At 34.9% G+C, this 19,702-nt stretch overlaps 1 protein-coding gene across 2 annotated transcripts; it reads left to right on the forward strand.

Annotated features, from left to right (window-relative positions):
* Positions 1-249: 249 nt before the first annotated feature.
* On the forward strand, positions 250-18,933 carry FAM76B (family with sequence similarity 76 member B). 2 transcript variants are annotated; one of them, XM_047824227.1, is made up of 10 exons: positions 250-663; positions 1,489-1,553; positions 2,422-2,476; positions 3,510-3,665; positions 5,431-5,630; positions 9,147-9,194; positions 9,386-9,466; positions 10,132-10,267; positions 12,984-13,085; positions 17,589-18,933. In XM_047824227.1, the coding sequence occupies exons 1-10, from the start codon at positions 577-579 to the stop codon at positions 17,676-17,678; spliced, it is 1,020 nt and encodes a 339-aa protein (XP_047680183.1). In that variant the 5' UTR covers positions 250-576; the 3' UTR covers positions 17,679-18,933. The 2 variants fall into 2 exon arrangements, with proteins under 2 accessions (XP_047680183.1, XP_047680184.1); XM_047824228.1 differs by having other exon boundaries at positions 10,135-10,267.
* Positions 18,934-19,702: the final 769 nt, after the last annotated feature.

Genomic DNA, 19,702 nt, shown 5'->3' on the forward strand with positions numbered 1-19,702 from the left:
GTCAACAGTTGTCCAATTGGATTGGGGAGTTCTCACTCAAACCTGCGACTGGCTGCTAGATACAGCTACTGAGGGCTTTGGGCGGGGCGAGTTTGAAGCGGATTTCGCGCGCTGATAGCGTCGGGCTGTCATTGGCCAGCAACTTCCTCCCTTTGTGGGAGCTCCCTGCGTACCCGGGGTTAGGGGTTGGGAGGAGCGACCGAGTGACGCAGTAGCCTTCCCAGCCAATCCGAGATGGGGAAGGGAGGCCGAGAAGGAAGCGGATCCGCTGCCGCGCAGCTAAACCGCATCGAAGTATCCTCTTCGTCTCCCTCCGCCGCTATAGGGGCCTAAGCGGGAGCGGCTGGGACGGCGTCACTGAGAGGGCTGGGGGCGGAAGTGGAGGCGGAGGGAGACAGTGTCGACCGCAGGGCCTTGGGCTCTCGCGCCGAGGCTCTGGTGGGCGCGAGGCAGGGGAGGGGGAGGAGGAGGAGCCCGCGGCCCGGGCGGCGGCGGCAGCGGCGGCGCCCGACTTCCCCGTAGGGCCCCGCCTCGGAGCGGGCTGCGGTGGAAGAGAGGAGGAGACTGAGGAGCAGGATGGCGGCCTCGGCCCTGTATGCCTGCACCAAGTGTACCCAGCGCTATCCGTTCGAGGAGCTCTCCCAGGGCCAGCAGCTCTGCAAGGTCCGTGGGCGCTGGGCGGCGGGCGGGCGGGGTTTCCTTGGTCGGAGCCCGAGGGAGCTGGGTGTCCGCTGCACTGCAGCCCGGCTCTTTTCGCCGGCGCCTTCGGAGCTTGGAGCTCTCGCCTCCTCAGCCGGGACCCCTTTATCCGAGGACGTGGGCATCAGATGGGAAAGGCCCCTGAGAGGAAGACCAAATTTTGCCCTCTTCCAAGGCGTCCCAGGAGGGGGCCGGGCCCCAACAACATTCAGGGGTCTCAGGGGTGGGGCTGAGTGAGGAGGCAGCCACCTGTCTATGCCGCAGAGACCCTGGGGTGGAGATGTTTTCATCTCGGTTTTCTGCTTGGTCTGTCCTCTCCTTCCACCGGGAGGCAGGGGACGGTTTTTGCACTTTCTTGCTAGGAACCTGAAGCCGCAAAGCTGATGGCATCCTTCTTCCCTGTCCAGGAAAGCGAAGCGACTGGTTTGGGGACAGAATGCTCTATGATTTGGAGCTCCTCCCATCCCATTAAAGCCGGGATGCTGTCTGTGAGCAACGGTGCAAAATATTAAGTAGTTTCACATTTAACCAACCCTTGAAATCGGCCCTGACAGCTTTCTTAATTTATTTGTAGCATTACCCCCACATCAAATAAAGACAAAGACACCTATGCCTTCCCTAAGGAAGTATGCTGTAATTGACCACTTACATGATAAATCACTCAATTGGGTCCGTTGGGGGACAGGTATTGTTGATGTTTTAGAGATGTTTAGGTTGTGTAATACTCTTCTACCAGAAAAGTGAAATTTGGGACTTTGAGATAGATACTAATATATTGTCTTATTACAGGAATGTCGGATTGCGCATCCTATTGTAAAATGTACTTACTGCAGATCAGAATTTCAACAAGAGAGGTTTGTATATCGAACAGTTTTTGATTGTTAAAGACAGCACTGTCTGTAAGGAACACTTGGGGGTTGTCGTCCCATATTTGTATTAAAGTGTTCTTAAATAATGGTTTAGCTTCTTAAATTTTAAGTTGTAAACCGTTTATGTGTGGTGAGAGAGACCGTGTTGCCAAAAAATGGTCTTTTTGTCACCTAGACTTCAGTTTAGACATGAAGAGAGGGAGAATAAATGATTGCATGGAAAATGTGCAGCTTTGCTGTCAAAAAATGGAAATACAAACAGTTATTATGAAGCTTAAAAAAAAAAAAGACAAATCATTAGTGATGACATGGACATGAGGAAAGGTCTATAATATTACCAACTACCTTCCAAGGGTGAAATCCAGTAACTTGTTACCATTAGAAGAACAGTACATACTTTTTAAGAGGGTGATTCCTGTTAAGGATCGGGGCACATACAAGAGAGTAGCCTAAAGAGAAGGACAAATAATTTCTTCATGTGTGGATACTGGCATCATCCTAGTGGACAAGACCCTGAGGAAGGTTAGGTAGGCACGGAGATGTGATGCTGTCCATAAATGGTGGCAAATGTGAAGATTTTGGAACTGGATAGAAAACAGGATTTTGGGGGGTTTTGTTTTCTATACCAAGAAATATATGATAAAAATGTATAAAGACATTTATCTAAAGTTAATGAATAAGAACTGAATTTGGATAATACACATCCCTAAAAAGGTCTTTGGTCTATTTTAGAGTAAGTTTTAAGAGCTACTAAAGCAAACAGTCAAATCCAAACTATATTTGCTTTAGTCCAGTGGTGTATTAATTACCTCAGCTATGTAAATTTGCTCATCTATATTCAATTCCTTTTCAGCAAAACTAATACAATATGTAAGAAGTGTGCTCAAAATGTGAAGCAATTTGGCACAGTAAGTATGTCTTACATTTTTATATTTTGTTATTGTTACTAGTCAACATTTTTCACAAAGACGGACCTTGTAAAAAATATGTATTGCTATGTCCTTAAACATTCAACACATTGAAGTATTTCAGGAAAGAAGTTTTCTGTAGATAGTCTCATTGGAAGATGACAACATTTAACAGTCATTTTATGGACACGTGTATATTGAATTTGATCGTGAAATTTATGATTTTATTCCATAAAGACTCAAACATAGCAAACAAACTCTTCGTTATGGAGAACCCACTTATCTAAAGTTTGCATAATCACACTTTTATCCTCTCTTCAGAACTTCTGACAGTTTTTATATAACAGCACAATTAGGCATTTATTCACAAAATCTTGACATTATTCTGGAAGAAATTTTGTGTTATGTGTATATTACAGTCATTAGTATAGTAAAGTCATGGTTACCCAAAGTGCTGGCCTTAAGTTTCTGTAAAATCCTGAATTGTCTTTTGAGTATCAGAGAAAATCAAGGTATGTTTATCATAATTTAGGTTGAGTATGGTTGTGCCAGTTCTTAAGTTGAAAGCTCACATATAATATATATTCTTTTCATCATCTTTACCTGTAGATGATGAAGTTGTTAAGTGTTTTTTTTAATAAATGAAAGAGTAATTAAGCTAACCAGGATATGAAATTAGTTCATTCTCCTAAATGCTGAATATAGGAAACTTTTATATCAGTATGTACCTTTATTTTCAGTCCTCGGGATCTTTGTCACATGTAGCTTTTATATTATATAATATACTATTCAGTCATAAATACATTTCCATGATCTTATGTAACTGTTTAATAGAGTTAAGAAAAAGTTGCATGACTCTAAAAATAAACATTCATAAATAAATAGGAAACATGATAAATGTTGTTAAATATGAGAGGGCGACATACCTGACAAAATTTTTTTACTTGTTTCCTTAATTAGTCCCAGAAATATATTGTATACTGGTCTATGTTTTACTGAGCAAATGTAGTAAAAGTGTGTATCTGTTTTTCAGCCTAAGCCTTGTCAATACTGTAACATAATTGCAGCATTTATTGGTACAAAGTGTCAGCGTTGTACAAATTCAGAAAAAAAATACGGACCACCTCAGACCTGTGAACAGTGCAAACAACAGTGTGCTTTTGATCGAAAGGAGGAAGGAAGAAGAAAGGTATTTATAGTATGATATCTTCTGAGAATTAACTAAAACACCACACAGGTGGGAAGTTATTGTGATGAATGCACTAATACCCGATGTGTCCTTTGGGTCCCTGAAAACAAGTAGTTAGATGGAAGAGTAGGGACAGTGCATTTTCTTCTTGTTGCATCACATACAATGTGTGTTGATTAGTTGAGATTACTGTATTTTGAAGCAATATTCTCTGATGGCTGTTCTGTACCATTTGGTCATCCAACGTCTTGTTCAGAATTACTAATTGCTTTTAAATCCTTTCAGCTACTTACCCTTTTGCTGGTTACATGAAATTGCTGGTGTGAAAAAATACCTGATGGCACATTAACATGTGTAATTCAAAGTTAGTCTTGTGCCTTTTGATTCGGGGCTTAGTTTTCAACCATTGTTGGTTTTTCTCTACCTACAGTGACTTAAAAAGTATGTGTATGCCTGTGGCATTCCTCTGCTGATCAGCATTCACACAGGCCTCCTGTTGTCTGTCAATTTCAGTTGATTTGGAGGATGACTGTCTCTTTGAGAAGCAGGTTCCACCACAGCAGTATTTGTACCCTAGTTGTAAGACATGTCCCTCCACCACTTAGTGTGTGAACAAGTAGAAGGAAGAAAATTTTATTTCTACAGGTTTAGTCTTAATTTTGGAAAAAAGTCTCTTCCCTTCCCGCTTGACACATGTGCAGTTGATCCTCATTATTTGTGGTAGTTAGGTTCTATAAAGTTGCTGCAAACACTGAATTAACGAATATTGAACTATTGCTCCTAAGGGGGCAGTACAGGATTAGGTTCTTGCCTGTGGTCACAATGTTGTGATTAGTTGATCAATACTTAATCTTGTTTTGTGAATACTTCTCTTCAAAGATATCTTACTTGATATAAATTGTTGTTTGATTAAATGAAGTCATGGCAAACGCACTATATGCCTGAATGGAGTTTATCCAAGATGTGTATTTTCTACATAAGGTACATCACAGCCTTCTTGTGCTAAAGAGCACTATACATCACTTCAGCGCTACACTTGGGGTTCATTGTAAGCAGTGGAATCATCAATAGAAAGCACAAATGCAGAAACCATGGCACTAGATAGACCATGCAAAGGACACTTGTTTATGGTATAAGAGCTCAAAGAAGGCAGCAGAGTGTCACCTTGTTAAACTTCAGCAGGGAACATTTGCTCTCCGGCTACAGAAATTTCTTGCTGCTGTGTGCATGTTCATGAATGATCCCCAAAGCACTGTAAGTTGATTTGGGGATTACAGATAAATTTTAGCAAGTAGGTTGTGAATTTGCAAATAGGAACCTGCGAATAATGAGAATCAACTGTATATGTCATTTAAGCTCTCCTTGTTTCCAAAACTAACAGTTTTCACTGTGGTGGGAACTACTGTGTCATTTAGTAAATACACAGTGAATTAAGAATTCAGGCCTGTGCTTAGGTAAGATCTTTGAAGCACATTATCAATTTATGCTTTTTTCCTTGTAATAAGAAAAGTTTCTCCAAATTAAAAAACACTTCAAAACTAATGGAGGTCCATATATCATCCTCACCAATTTTATGATATGCCAAACAAGCATTTTCTGAAGTTTCAGTGAAGTCTAATTTTATTTCCATTTTGCAACAATCTCAGTGTGTGTGTGTGTAAGAGAGAACACGAGTGTGCACACAGGAATTGAATAGTTTATCTTACCTGCTTTCACTTATACTCAGTTTAGAGGTACCTTTAATACAAGTATTTTCTTTAAAAAGGTTGATGGAAAGTTATTATGCTGGCTCTGTACTTTATCATACAAGAGAGTTTTACAGAAGACAAAAGAACAGAGGAAGAGCCTGGGATCTTCACATTCAAACTCATCTTCTTCATCTCTTACTGAGAAAGACCAGCATCATTCAAAACATCATCACCACCATCATCACCATCACCATCGTCACAGCAGTAGCCATCACAAGTAAGTACTTTGAAGTCATGTTTTCTAAAATCCTTTTGGCATTTTAATGGCGTATATAAATGTTTAACTTTTTGCAGACACTAGTTTCCATTGTACATAGAAAGCATCTTGAGTTTAGGGCTTTTTCCCTACTTTATTCAGTGTACAGGCGTACCTTGTTTTATTATATTTTCCTTTATTGTGTTTCATAGATACTGTTTTTTACTAATTGAGAGGTTGTGGTAACTCCTGTTGAGCAAGTCTATGGGCAGCCATTTTCCAACAGCTTTATCTCACGATCTGTGATCAGTGATTCATAACTTGCTGAAGACTCAGATGGCATTACCAATTTTTTAGCAGTAATATTTTAAAGTATGTATATTGTTTCAGATGTAATGCTATTGCACACTTAATAGACTATATAGTATGTATAAACATTACTTATGTGCAACTGGGAAACAAAAAAATTTTATTTGACTTGCTTTATTGCAATATTCTTTTTATTGCATGGTCTAGAACTGAACCCACAGTGTCTTTGAGGTAAGCCTGTATAAAATTATACACAGGAGTGTGTTTAACTGTTTACCATAAAAATATAGGTAGGGCATTAAAGAATTATTATATAAAATTATGATCATTTGAAGTCAAAATACAAGCAAACCAGAGTTAGTTAATGCTTCATTGGTATATGTTATCAAAGGCCTCAATATTCTTTTTTTGTTTAATTGTTAGGATTTTACTTGTAAAAATGTTTACAGTTATAAATACAAATCACAGTCATATGGAGTTATGTTTATCAGTTATCATTAATTTGTAACTTGTTTTAATTAAACCAGTGACTAGGATATGTACGTTCAGTGTTTTTGCAGAACAAATTATAAGACTCATTTGTGATCATGATAGAAGCATTCTAAATCGTGAAGGTTCCAAAAGTGTATGAAAAATAATCTCTTAAACTAGTAGTACTTTGTTCTTTTTTAAAACACATAGGCAGGAATTCTATTTGAATATAAACTGATTTTTTTTTAATTTTTTTAATGTTTTTATTTATTTTTGAGAGAGAGACAGAGCATGAGCAGGGGAGGGGCAGAGAGAGGGGGAGACATAGAATCTGAAGTGGGCTGCAGGCTCTGAGCTGTCAGCACAGAGCCCTACACGAAGCTTGAACTCACAGAGTGTGAGATCATGACCTGAGCTGAAGTCGGACGCTCAACCGACTGAGCCACCCAGGCGCCCCTAAACTGATTTTTAAAATGCCTTGGGAGGAAAAAGTTATATTGTAGTAATATGTATGTAGTATAAAGTTGTTTGAACTGTGGTTTTAGTCTTCATGGAAAAATCAAGAGTATTACAACATAAATTAAATACAAATCAAAATGGAAAAAACAGTGACGTGATAACCAATTTTTGGAAGAATTTATTTTTCACCAGAATTCTCTGTGAGTCTTTAAAGGTCTAGGTAGGTGAAACACAAATTCATTTATAGCAAATTGATGCCTACAATATTTAAGAATACGTGATATTTTTAGAATATAATATAGTTCTAACAGACAGATTTGATCTTAAATTGTAGGCAAGCATTTATTACGAGGTTTTATTGAGGTAGTGATGTTCAGTCGCATTTTTTCCACTTGCCTTACCCTGTCATCGTGCTTTCTGGATGTCACAGTAGTGGAGTGTGTAGTGACTTCTAATCTGGCTATTCTGAAGAAATCTTACGGTGTTTCTGTCAGAATATCCCAGGGAACAAAATGAACATCTTGTTTCTGCTCTTTTAAGAAAACATATGACAAAATAACTGTCATAATGATATATTCCTGAAACTCAACTGAAGCATCCCTTTCCTCTGTCCTTTATAAATTTTTCTTAGCATGTGATAGGACACACTGAGAGTATGTTTATAAAGATCATTCTGTGACAGTAACTTCATCTTTTGAAAGAATAACAGGTTTCAAAAGTAAAGGTAATAAGGATGGTATTGACTTTTAGTTTTTTTTTTCCCTTTTTATTGCTTAAGAAATAAAAATACTGTTTTGTATTTGATGGACATAGACCATTTGATGAGTAGGCAGTCAGTTTGTGAGATCCTATTTTAAGTTCACTAGATTGGGACAATTAGGAGGAGCATACATATTGTAATATATAGTAATGGGTGGGGTTAGAGGACAACAAAAACAGATCAGTCTGGATCCAGGAATGGCCATCTCAGAAAGCAAAGATGAGAATTCCAAGTGTTTTCCTTAAATCATTATTAATGTGATTATTCTCACGTTATTAATGTGATTGGAACACACCAACTGTCCCAGATCACTTGGAGATCTGGATAGTGCTATTCATGTGTGGTTATATGGTTTGCTAATGCTTATCATTAAATTTGTAAAAGAAATGGCAACTGAATTCCTCAGTAGGGTTGCCATTTATTGCCACAAATAAAGAGTAACTCAGGTTTATAGAATTACGGCATTATTTCTCCAACTTGGTATTTATCTTATGACTGATTCTAAAGAACATAGTCTGACTTTCTTTTTTTACTTTTGCTTTAAAAACGTCTACAGCTACAATAGTGGATTTTATACACACAAATGTATATACGTATTTGTGTTTATTGTATATACGCAAGTAGTGTATGAAGTGCTTTTATGTACGTAAACTCATGTAAGTCTCATACACTTATAAGGTATATATCATACCATTTTGCAGGTGAGGGAACTAAGGCTCAGGAATTTTAAGTAACTGGCAAAATGTCACACAGCCCAGGTCTTCTCTAACACCTTACATTGTATAAATATGTGGCGTCTGGTACATAGGAGATGCTCTATTCACAAATCAATAAACGAAGGGTTAGTGCAGGATTGGCTGATACACAAGTGCAGGAGAAAAGCATGTAGGATTCATAGTGAATTATAAAGTGGTTATTAGTGTTATGGCATAATGGGAAAGAATTCATAATACAGCATTTAATTGTAAGTAAAAGTAAAATTCGTTTTTATTGTGAAACTTCTCAGTTTTTTTCAGCATGACTGTTCCAGAGTACTGACCAGAGAAAGATCTAGAGACTTTGGAAAGGGTTCTAAGGAAAACTAGGAAAGAAACAAATTAAGACATTTCTTGGTTCAAGTTGACACACTGTTCTGAGCAACAGGAGTTACTCCAAAGGAGAAATCTTCATACAGAATTATTAAGAAGGCCTTAACTTTAAAGATCAAATATTTTCTGTCTGAAGTAGTAAGGGCAGCCTAAGTATGATGACTGTCCTACTTTATAATTGTAGAACCTTATCCTGGTGAAGAGAATTTAATCCCTATAACTGTACCTTTGTTAAAGAATTTAAGATGGGTAGTACTTGCTTGATTAGAAGTTATCTCACTAGAATGTGATTTATTCAACATATATTATCTTAGTTTGAAAACTTAAGTATGTCTTCTCTGAATAAAAAAATTCTAAACCTGTGTAATTTGAGTCCATTGGGAAGAATGCTGTTAAGCATAGATGTATTAAATAAATGTTGTTGTTAGATGTCATTTATGTATTTTTCAGAATCAGCAATCTGAGTCCAGAACAAGAGCAGGGACTGTGGAAACAGAGGTAAATATGTTAACATATTTTCTGAAGTATTTTGAGACGTATTTTCTTTTTAACATGACTTCCCTTTAACTTTGTTACTTATGTTTTTAAAAAAATCAATGATGATCGGTAATATTTTAGAGGAAGAAGAATTATCAGGTGGTGCCTCTGCCCTTTTTACTCTAATTATTGTTATTAATGTTTGATTTCAGCCATAAATCCTCTGCAGCAATTCAGAATGAAACTCCAAAGAAAAAGCCCAAATTGGAATCTAAGCCATCTAACGGAGATAGGTAAAAATGAATTCCTTTAGCGCTGTGAAAATTCAAGTTAGTTGAACAGTTATGGTTGATTGCCAGCTATTACTAGGTAAAAGAATAGAAACATGTATCTTCTACATTGACTTTTTTGAGTCACCTAGAAGAGTAACCATAATCCGTTAAAAATTTTAACTTAATTTTGGCAATAAGCAAGTGGCACTGAACTGTTGTTCTATTTGGGGAATAAATTTGGGTTTTGAAGAAAAAAAAAAAAAAAGGAAAACATCTGAATAGAACATTCTATTTATCTTTATTATTCTTCAGTGAAACACAAATCTAATGTGATATTTTAAATTGACCTGCTTGGAAAATGTATTTAAATTTAAAGTATTATGAGCGTGAGTTTGTTTTAGTTCATTAGCCAAAAGTTTGCTGATGTTACTGTACAAATTGGCTGCCTATTGCTTTACACTAGAAGTATTGACCCCCTAAAAGCTAATACTGAATTATATTTCTGCAGGTGTATGTAATGTGTGCCATTAGTAAGGTAATTTGCCAGTTGCATCCATTTCTGTCAGGTACATATTTTTTTGCATTAGCCTTAAGGATGTTTGTGGAATTGTCTAATTTATGCAATTTGAACACCTGCTAATTTTCCTTCTACTTCATTTAACTGTGTTTTACTTTTTTCTTTTTAGTAGCTCTATAAATCAGTCAGCAGATAGTGGGGGAACAGACAATTTTGTCCTTATAAGTCAACTGAAAGAAGAAGTGATGTCACTTAAACGTCTCTTACAGCAGAGAGACCAGACCATTTTAGAAAAAGATAAAAAGGTAAGGACATGGTTCATTGAAGCCTGGTAAGATTTACATCTTGACTTTTGCTGGGTAATTGCAAATTTTATTAGACTTCAATAACTTGGTAATGTTTATTGTGTATGATTCTTACGAGACACATTACAGAAGCCAAACTGGAACATAAGCCATCTAATGAAGATAGGTAAAAATGGTCTTTCAGAATTTTAGTTGTAAGAATTAACTGAGGGCTAATTAGAATTGTAATATTTGAACGTTAGTTTTTACTAAACCTGTAGTGTAGAAATAGGCCTGATGTCTTCATTTGGAAATGACACGTAAATGAAATATCATGTGAATTCTTATGATTTAAGAGGGTAGTTGAGTCTTTGACATACTAATCATGTATGTATTTCACTCCAGATCAAATAACTGGTGAAAAGTAGTCCAAAGGGAATTTCCTGTGTGGTAGTCAGTGATTAGAGTTAGGTGTCTAAGATCATTTTATAGGAAGTAAATGTATTTATTAGGACTTTGCTTATCAGTTAGATTAAGAATATCAAATATATTGTCAGGTTAGTGAAAAGTTCTAACACTTTTTGTGTGTGAACTTGAACAGAATGGTTTCACATCTTTGGTGCTCAGTTTTTTGTTTTTTGTTGTTTTTTTTTTTTTCATTTTAAAAATGGGAATATTGATACCATCTCATGAGATAGTTGTTACAATTACATGAAAGTATGAAGTACTAACAGCTCCTGCCACATGTTGAGTGTTCATAGCTGCTGTTATTGATGCTGGGTCATCTTTGAGGGCAGAACCTATTTTTGTACTTGTTTATACTCTTAGACTATCTAGTTTGACTTACTTCAAACATCTTATGCAATAGGAAAACATTAAACGTATTCCTTTTAAAATTGTGAACAAGACACGATTATAAATATGTGTATGAATTATTGGTCTCTGAGTATCCATAGTGTTGCTTGAATCTGAACTTTTTCCTTTGGCATTTCACAACTTTTGTGTTACAGTTTTCCTATGCTGTGATGGTTAGTAGTTTTAAGTTTATCTTAATACATTTGGACCTTACTTTAAGCAAATTCAGTATATGAGATTTAGAATTGATGTAAGATTAAAAATAGGATAGTAATGATTGTCATATTTTTTATGGTTCTTTTAATTAGCAAAATTTTTTGAATTACTGAGCTTTTATGGAAATTTATTTTATGCACAAAATCTTAGAGACATTGCTATTGCATAAAGATTTATCTGTACTAATCTAGGTAAAAGTTGAATGAAACAGTAAGTTGACTATAAAACATTCCAAGTGAATTGTGGAATTTTGACTGTTTGAAATTTTTTTTTCCATAGCATGACTCTTGTATGTAAGTGCAGTTTGTTGGAAGTTTTCTGCTTTTGTTAGCATTCCTTTTTTTACAAAAACACTAACAGGAAAGGAAATAATAGTGTCCTAAGAAACATAATAATTCTTAGCCTAAAATAACTACATATTTGCTACTTTTTCTTATGATGTAAATATAAGATAACCAAGGCGTTTTCTTGAGTTTATTTCACTTTATTCAGTGACTTCTAGAGCTAGCCATGTACTAGATCATGAGGATTCAAAGATGAATGAATAAATAAATAAGACCTGATTCTTATCTTCCAGAAATTCATAATCTGAAGGCAACACACAGTGGAGTGACAAGAATAATTATTTTAGCTGATCTGATGTGAATTGACATTTCAGAACAGGAATTCCTTTGTTAATGTAGAAAACAGAGAGAGAATTCAGTTATTCTTTGAATTTGGCAAAAGCAAGGGCTTTTATTCAGACAATAAGAATATAATACACCATGATTCCTTTCTCTTTTTGCTGTTATACATCTTTGAGGTTACTGGCTAATTACAAAACAGAAGTGCAAACCTGTAAAGCTCATGTAATGAAAACCATTTGAAAATAACCAGAAGTTTTCTTCTCCATGGTTCTGATAATGAAATGATAAAATATGGACTTATTTTTTTAGTTTGAGTTCGTAAATATCTTGTATTTTTATGTATGCCACTGATACTTAAGAAAAGAATGTAGCTTTCTCAAACCACTGACTTTTTTCTTGAATGTGTCTAATTTAGCCAAAATTTTAAAGTAACTCCCTTTTCTTTCTCATTCCATGTTAGTTGTATTTCTGTGCTTTGTTCTTAAATTTACTTCAAGTCTTAGGTGGTATTAGATACATAATTCTGGACATAAATTTTAAAGTAAAAGCAGTATAGCTTATGGTTGATAGAACCATTCCTCTTTGTACTTCACCCAGTGTGAAACCTTCTTTTTTGTTCATGAAAGAATATTTTAACCTGAAACCACTTTCAGCATTTAGTTTGCTTATGTATAATATTGAAGTATGTTGTAATTGAAGCATTTTTCCCCGGTATTGGCCATTAAACTTTTTTGTTGGCATAGTAGGTGCCAAACTCTATGTCCAGTGAAACCATCTTTAAATTGAAACAAAAGAGGCATCTTCTCAAAAGGTTTACTGACAGTTTGGTATTATCTTACCATTAAAATACACTGTAGTAGCTTTCATTTCACAAAACAAATTCTAAATAGGTTATAAGACTCAGCAAACTGCTAACATTTTCCACTTCTGTAGTGAATTGTGATTTTATAATGAAGTATGTTGAAAATGTGTTTGTGCATGTATATATATTACACTTTCCTACACACATATTTATGTATATATGCTTGTTTATCTCTCAGCTAACCGAACTAAAGGCGGACTTTCAGTATCAAGAGTCAAATTTGAGAACAAAGATGAACAGTATGGAAAAAGCTCACAAAGAAACTGTGGAACAACTTCAGGTAAATAACATTTATGTAAACTGTTAGGCAAGGAGGGCTAACCTTGCTTATAATTAATGATGTATTATCTTGGACTGGTATTGGTGTCCCTATTTTAGGTGTATTTGGTGCTTTTTCAATTTTAATGTTGGTTTTATAATACTTGTTAATCCTGCTCCCCTTAAGTGTTATTGCTTGAAATCACTTGATAGGGGATTCAGTCTGTTAATTCTGAAAACTTCTGTCTAAACTTGATATACAGGGTTTTCAGAGGAGGATACCGATGGAGTATGTTCAATTGATCATTGGGTGAAAGCAAAAAAATTAAAAATTGGATTCATGAAACTAAGGTGAAAATAAGGTCTTTAGTACGTTTTATAAGCATTCTTCCCGTTTCCTCCCAGATAATGGGAGGTGGGCATACAAAACCAATTCTTAGGGACCTCAAGTGGAGGAAATTTATGCCACATGCAGTGATGAAAGGCAAAAGAGTGCACTTTAACCTTCATGCTGTGATGTTCAAGGTGTTCAGTAGGATTCTGCTGTGTGCCGCAGCGGGCAGCTTCTAGTGATCTAGGCCAAGGCCAGCCTCAAGATAAGCATACTCAGGAGGATTTCAGTGTATGTACAACTGAATGGTGAAGCCACGGGTCCCGATAGTGACAAAGACGGCAGTATCTGGTATCCGGCATGCAGAGATGGAGAGCATCCAGCAGGGACACGGATTATTCCCTTATTTAAGCCTTTTTGCACCTAGGTTTCGTAAATTTAGAAATCAGACCACACTAAATTAATTACATGTTCTGTTGATTTATAGATTCTGACGTTTTTAGAATTAATCTTTGGGTAACAGGGTTTTTAAAGTTCAGTAGTTTTAAGTCATAAAAGCATAGAGGATGCGTGCCAGCTCACAGACTGCAGATGGAAAAGTGCAGCTTCAGAAGGAAAGGATTAATACTGCCCTGGGTTTTTAATCATTGTAGCATCAGGGTAAATGTGCTGTTCCTACCTTTTGGGTTGTAATTCCTCATGCTTCTTTGAAGGTAGCTTAAATTGAATAAAATTGTGAAGTGCGTCTAGGAACCTGCTGAAATTTGAGTGATAGCCCTAGTCTTAATGCTTACATTAATGATCTTACAAAGAGTTTTAAAGGGAAACCTTGTGTGGAACCTAGCACATAGTAGGCACTCAAATAATTTGTTGAATGAGTGTTGATTTATGGAAATGTCCATCTGCCCTCTGCCTGAGAAATTACCCATATGATTAGGGTTCTTGTACATTATCATCCAGCAGCAAATATTTGCTTTATGGTATTCTTATTTTTCTCATTCTGTTATTAATACTGAATGATTACCTGGCAACAGAAGCTGTTGATAAATGATAAAATGATAAAACTTAGTACTTCTCAGTGTTCAAAATAGCAATTTGTTGTTTTATTTTCCTGCTGTAAGCACAAAGGACCTTCTTTTTGACATCTTAGTCTGATTGGTATCTTAAGCCTAACTTTTCTTGGTGTGTTGCTGAGGTTTATATAGTAGAAGAGTGACTGATGTTTATATAGAAGCATGACGTTTCTAACATGATTTTACATAGGCTGTCTTATTTGCTCTTTAGAGTAACTTTGAGTTCCCATTTTACAGATGAAATGGTGGTCATTTAATTAATCAGAACTGACGTAGAAACGTACATCTTCTGATTCAGATTAAACTGTACTTTCTCCTGTGTTCCCACCAACTCGGGTCACTCAGGTTTCTGTTTAATCCTTGTTATCAGACCACTTCCCTATATCTTTTGTGTTACTGCTGGAGACATTCTGTTACAGCTGTATGCCCTCTTTTAACTGTACTCCCTTCAACCATGTACGAGTAGGATTTTCTGCCTAGGTGTGTAAATATAGTTAACTATTTTTCTTATCTTTTTGTGATAAAATACTGCACCTGTAGCAGAAGACTTACTTTGTTTTAATAATTCTCAAAACATTTTTAACTATCAAACCTGGGAAATAAATCAGGGAGCATTACAAAGCATTACAAAATAAACAACCTAAGTTGTCTAAAAAGACTACCAAATAAAAAATTCTACCTTTTGTTGAGGAGCTAAGTTAATAAAGGGAGAAAGGGAACAAGCTTTGAGTGCCTACTATGTATCAGCCTCTGTGTTAGGCTCAGTGTTTTATATATTTGGTTAGTTATTTCAACTCCTCTTGGGGTGGTGACATTTCTGTTTTACATATGAGAAAATAGACTGCGAGTTTTTGTAACAAAATCTGTATGATTTCAGATAGTCTTTCCTTTAGGCCAGTGTTTCTAAACATTTTTAGCTTAACCTGTTAAGAGTCTTAAATGATCTTTTGCAGGGTGCATAATAAAGAAATAACATTAGGATAAAAATTTTAAATGCATACATATTTAAGTGTTGCATTATAAAATGTTTTAATGTACCTAAATTAGAATAATACACATTTGGGCTTGTCTCCATTTAACAACTGATGCACTATTTATTTTTCATAAAGGCTTTTTTCTTGCATAACTTATCAGCAACTAAGTTTATTAGTGATGTGATTAGGAGACTGAATATATAAAGGCAAAGTGAAAATTAGCTGCTAAAAAATTAAAAGGAAGAACTGCTTTCAACACTTAATGTTCTTGTGTTTCATACTTAGAATATGAAAATTATGAACTCTTTAATTTTTGTGTTTGCTTCTAATTGATGACTGAGGAAAGATAATTCAAATATTAACTTTTTAATGATTTGGTATGTCAATATAAAAGGCTTTGCATAAACAAAACTTAGATCTGATGGCAATCTCTTTGAGGCACATCTGCAAACATAATTTTTTTTATGTCCTTCACTAATCTGTATTTTAAATTTTCTGTTAAGATTTCTGTTTTTAGCAAGAGTCTTTTATAATTATAAGTTACATAACATGTAGCTAACAATAAAAAGAAAACAATTTGAAACTAATAACAGTGGCTAAGACTGGTCAGCCGAGTAATAAACCAGTTGATCATTGGTATACTCACTTGACTTACCACTAACTACCAGACATTCTCATTATTTGTCTTCTGAGTTTCTCAAACTGTTTAATTTTAAAGGAAAAACAAAAATCCTTTTAAATTCTTTATGATTTTCTAGATTTCATATTGAAATTGAATTTGAAATTGAAACTCTTAATTACCATCTTATTTAACAACTGTTAGAGAAATGCTGTATATGCAGTTGAACATAAAAATGATTAGATGAGCGAATACAAGATAGTTCTATGAATATTTGCATTTAGGAGGTAATAGGTATTAATTGGGGAGAGTTTGGTTGAAGAAAAGTGGGGGAGTGGAGGTACAAAGCTTGGAAAAGGTGTATGTTTCATGAAACTGGTTTAAGATGGGACACAGAGAAGGGGGCAGGGTGTTCTCTTGCCCTACAGAGGCCAAATTAGAGAAGATGAAGCACCGAGGTTAAAAAGCATATCTAGGTAATAAAAAATCTTGAGATTTGTGAAGGAAAATAAATGGTATTCCTCCCTAAACCAGAGAAAAAAATTTGTTCTTAGGGCAGTGCTCAGACTCTAGTCTACTGTCAACACTCTCCACACTTGGGCTGAAAAACTCCAAAGGTATTTGATTGTGAATGTATTTGTAGATATGGAGGGCCCTTATTACCTGTGCTTCCACAGTTAAGAGAGGCAAAGGCAGTCAATGTGAAAATACTCACTTGAAGGTCGTCCCTCCTTACACATTCCTCCTCACTAAACACTGGTGATTGTCATAGTGCATTGTTTCAAGGACAGTGTCTTTGTCAGTGGTCCGTGGAACGTTTGCATGATGTGCACAAACAGTTCAGATTGAGGGCAAAGTGAAATTTTGAATCTTTGAAAAAAAAGTTTCAACCTTTCACAAATCTGAAAACAGTGATGGTGTGTAAATGTTCAAATTACATCAAAACCAGTACCAAATGACTGTTACGGCAATTAAAGGAACACAAGATCAGACAGGGTGCTTCAAAAAAATTGTTTGAAGAACATTAGGTTGAGAAAATTGGCAAAGTGATAAAGAGTGAATGTTTTTGCAAAAAGGACCTCTTATGCTTATTCTATAAATAGGTAAATATATGAAAGATTTTGTACAGTTTTGGGGCAGTATTCCTCCCAAATCATCACTTGAGTCATTATAAAATTTATTTTCATTGTTTTCATTTTACATCTTTAAGATAAAGAACTAAATATGTTTTCCTTATTTAAAATTTGGCCCTCTTTTAAATGGATTCACTCTGAGTTGCCTTTTTTCTGTATCTTTGACATTTACATTGACATTTTACAAAGGGGGGTGATAAACCAATCTAAAATTTTCCTTCTCCATATCCAACATTAAAGAGATGAACCTAAATATACTAATTCTTTCATTTATTTTAAGTGCTTCAATGAAATCTTGTTCTATAAGTGAAAAGAACAGCATTAAATAAGTAGTATTCTTCAGTGTGACTTAATATTTCAAGCATTTTCATCTTAAATGTTTTTGTCTCCCACAGGCCAAAAACAGAGAACTACTCAAACAGGTCGCAGCATTGTCAAAGGGTAAAAAGTTTGACAAAAGTGGAAGCGTACTAACATCCCCTTGAGAAAGTAGTTTTTCATGTAGTGTTTCTGCTGAAAATGTACATTTGAAAAAAATTCTGTGAAGCCCTTAAATTCTGTGTAGTGGAGAAATATTTTTGCACACCAAATGAATTGGTGTGTTTCCTATTCACTTTTGTAACTGATACACAGCATTTTTTAAGTTGTAAAACGTTCAAATAAAACTTCAACTGGTTTGAAGTTACTTTTTAATTATTTGATATCCAGGAACTTTTTTGCCAGCAATAGTATTAAACACTTGTAAAGGAGTGCGTGAGTAGTGCTCTTTATAAAATGCAACAGGCAATAATAGATTACGGTTTTCAGAAGTCAGAGCAGCAGGGTTTGGGTTGGTTTTGTTTTGTGTTTTACACTATACTAATTTCGGATAAAAGTTTTCAATTTAGAAATACAAAAACTTTTAAACAAGGAAAATGGTGAACACTGGTTTTTTGGTAATTGTGTTTTTACTTTGCATCAACATGAACTTAGAAAATCATGGTGCTTTTATTAAATGAACTTCAGAATATATGTAAATATGTTTTTAAAAGTTACATCATTAACATTAGTTAGTAAACTGGTATTTTCATTATTCGTATAGGAATTAATGTTTATTGTACAGTATCCAAGGTAAAATGTGTTCTGTTTTGTACAAACTACTGTAGATTTTTACTTACAAGTGCCTTTTTGCCACCTAATGTTTTTATTTATAGGAATGCCGATCTTTTGTACATATGGTTTGTTTTAAAATCATGTTTAATAAATGTTTGTATATAAATGCATATGTACAGAAGCCTATTTCAAAAGGAAATCAAAGTTGTTAGTAAAATGTTTGAGTTTGCATTAAGAACTGATAATGCATATAGACTCTAGATGATTTTGTGGTTTGTGTGTGATATGAGAAGCTATTGGTCACTGAATTCATTGAATTATGTAAAAATACTTCCCCAAAGATTTAATTTTAAATCATTTCTGATAGAGTAATTTTATTTTTTATGTCCTATGGCTTCATGTTCATATTTTGTGAGTTACATATTTTGCTTTCTTTTTGTTTTATAAAAGTTTTTTAAAAATTTATAATTTTTCTGCAGTGGTCCATATATCTGCTTTCCCTATAATATGTGGTTATCTAAGTTAATATTTATGTACACCGTACTTGATTTGTAAGTTTAAAGCAAATCTGGAAAAATTTAAATAACTTAAATCAATCCATGATTATCTTTGAATAAATTGGAATCTACTGTAAGATACAGGCACTATTTATAAAAAAATTATATCAGAGTCTTTAAAATTGTCTATTAAAGGTTAAGGTAGGTTGGGATAGGTTATGTAAAGTTATTGACTAATTATTTTCTGATCCGGTGGTTTCCAGTCTTTAATGGAATTGATCTCCTCCTTAATAAATGCCAGTTCAGACGTTTAGTTCAATTTTAAAGCATCAGGCATTGCTAGATATACTGTACAGAGTGGAAGAGAGTGCCTTCTCTTAGGAATTTATGGGCAAGGCTAAATTTGTTTTAATTAAACTGTTATTAAATTTATTAGGTTTAAGTTGTTTTTAAACAAACAATGATTATGAATGTCACATCAAAGATCATCTTTCCTCAGAACACAGGATGATTATAATTGTTTTTAAGATAACTGGTGTTTTAGGAGATTATTCCTATAGCTTGTCATTATACATTGATACCAGATAATTCTTTGTCCAATTTGAAAACATGTAATCTAGGGTAATTTTGAAGTAATAGCAAAAAGATTGAATCAGTCGGACTTGGAAAAATTAAATCAGTTTATTTTTATGAGCTCTTCATGCAATAATCTTCCTAAATTTAGTACTCTCAACAATGGTAGGTAATGCCTTCTTAACACAGATTTTAATGTTTGCAGGATTTGCTAAATTCGTAAGATACTCATTACCTTTCTTTAAAATTTATAATGTTTTATATTCTGGTTTCATAGCCATTTATCAGTCCACAGAGGTCATTATGATTTTAAAAATAAATTATGTAATAGTTCTTATAACTTGTTG

The sequence above is a fragment of the Prionailurus viverrinus genome, chromosome D1 (assembly GCF_022837055.1).
Source record: "Prionailurus viverrinus isolate Anna chromosome D1, UM_Priviv_1.0, whole genome shotgun sequence".
NCBI classification, from domain to species: Eukaryota; Metazoa; Chordata; class Mammalia; order Carnivora; family Felidae; genus Prionailurus; species Prionailurus viverrinus.

Excerpts from the sequence above, each read along its gene's own strand:
- FAM76B (XM_047824227.1), top strand. The coding sequence starts at position 577 with ATGGCGGCCTCGGCCCTGTATGCCTGCACCAAGTGTACCCAGCGCTAT. Across the intron at positions 1,554-2,421 it reads TCAGAATTTCAACAAGAGAG|CAAAACTAATACAATATGTA; the intron begins GTTTGTATATCG and ends ATTCCTTTTCAG. Across the intron at positions 10,268-12,983 it reads TTTTAGAAAAAGATAAAAAG|CTAACCGAACTAAAGGCGGA; the intron begins GTAAGGACATGG and ends TTTATCTCTCAG.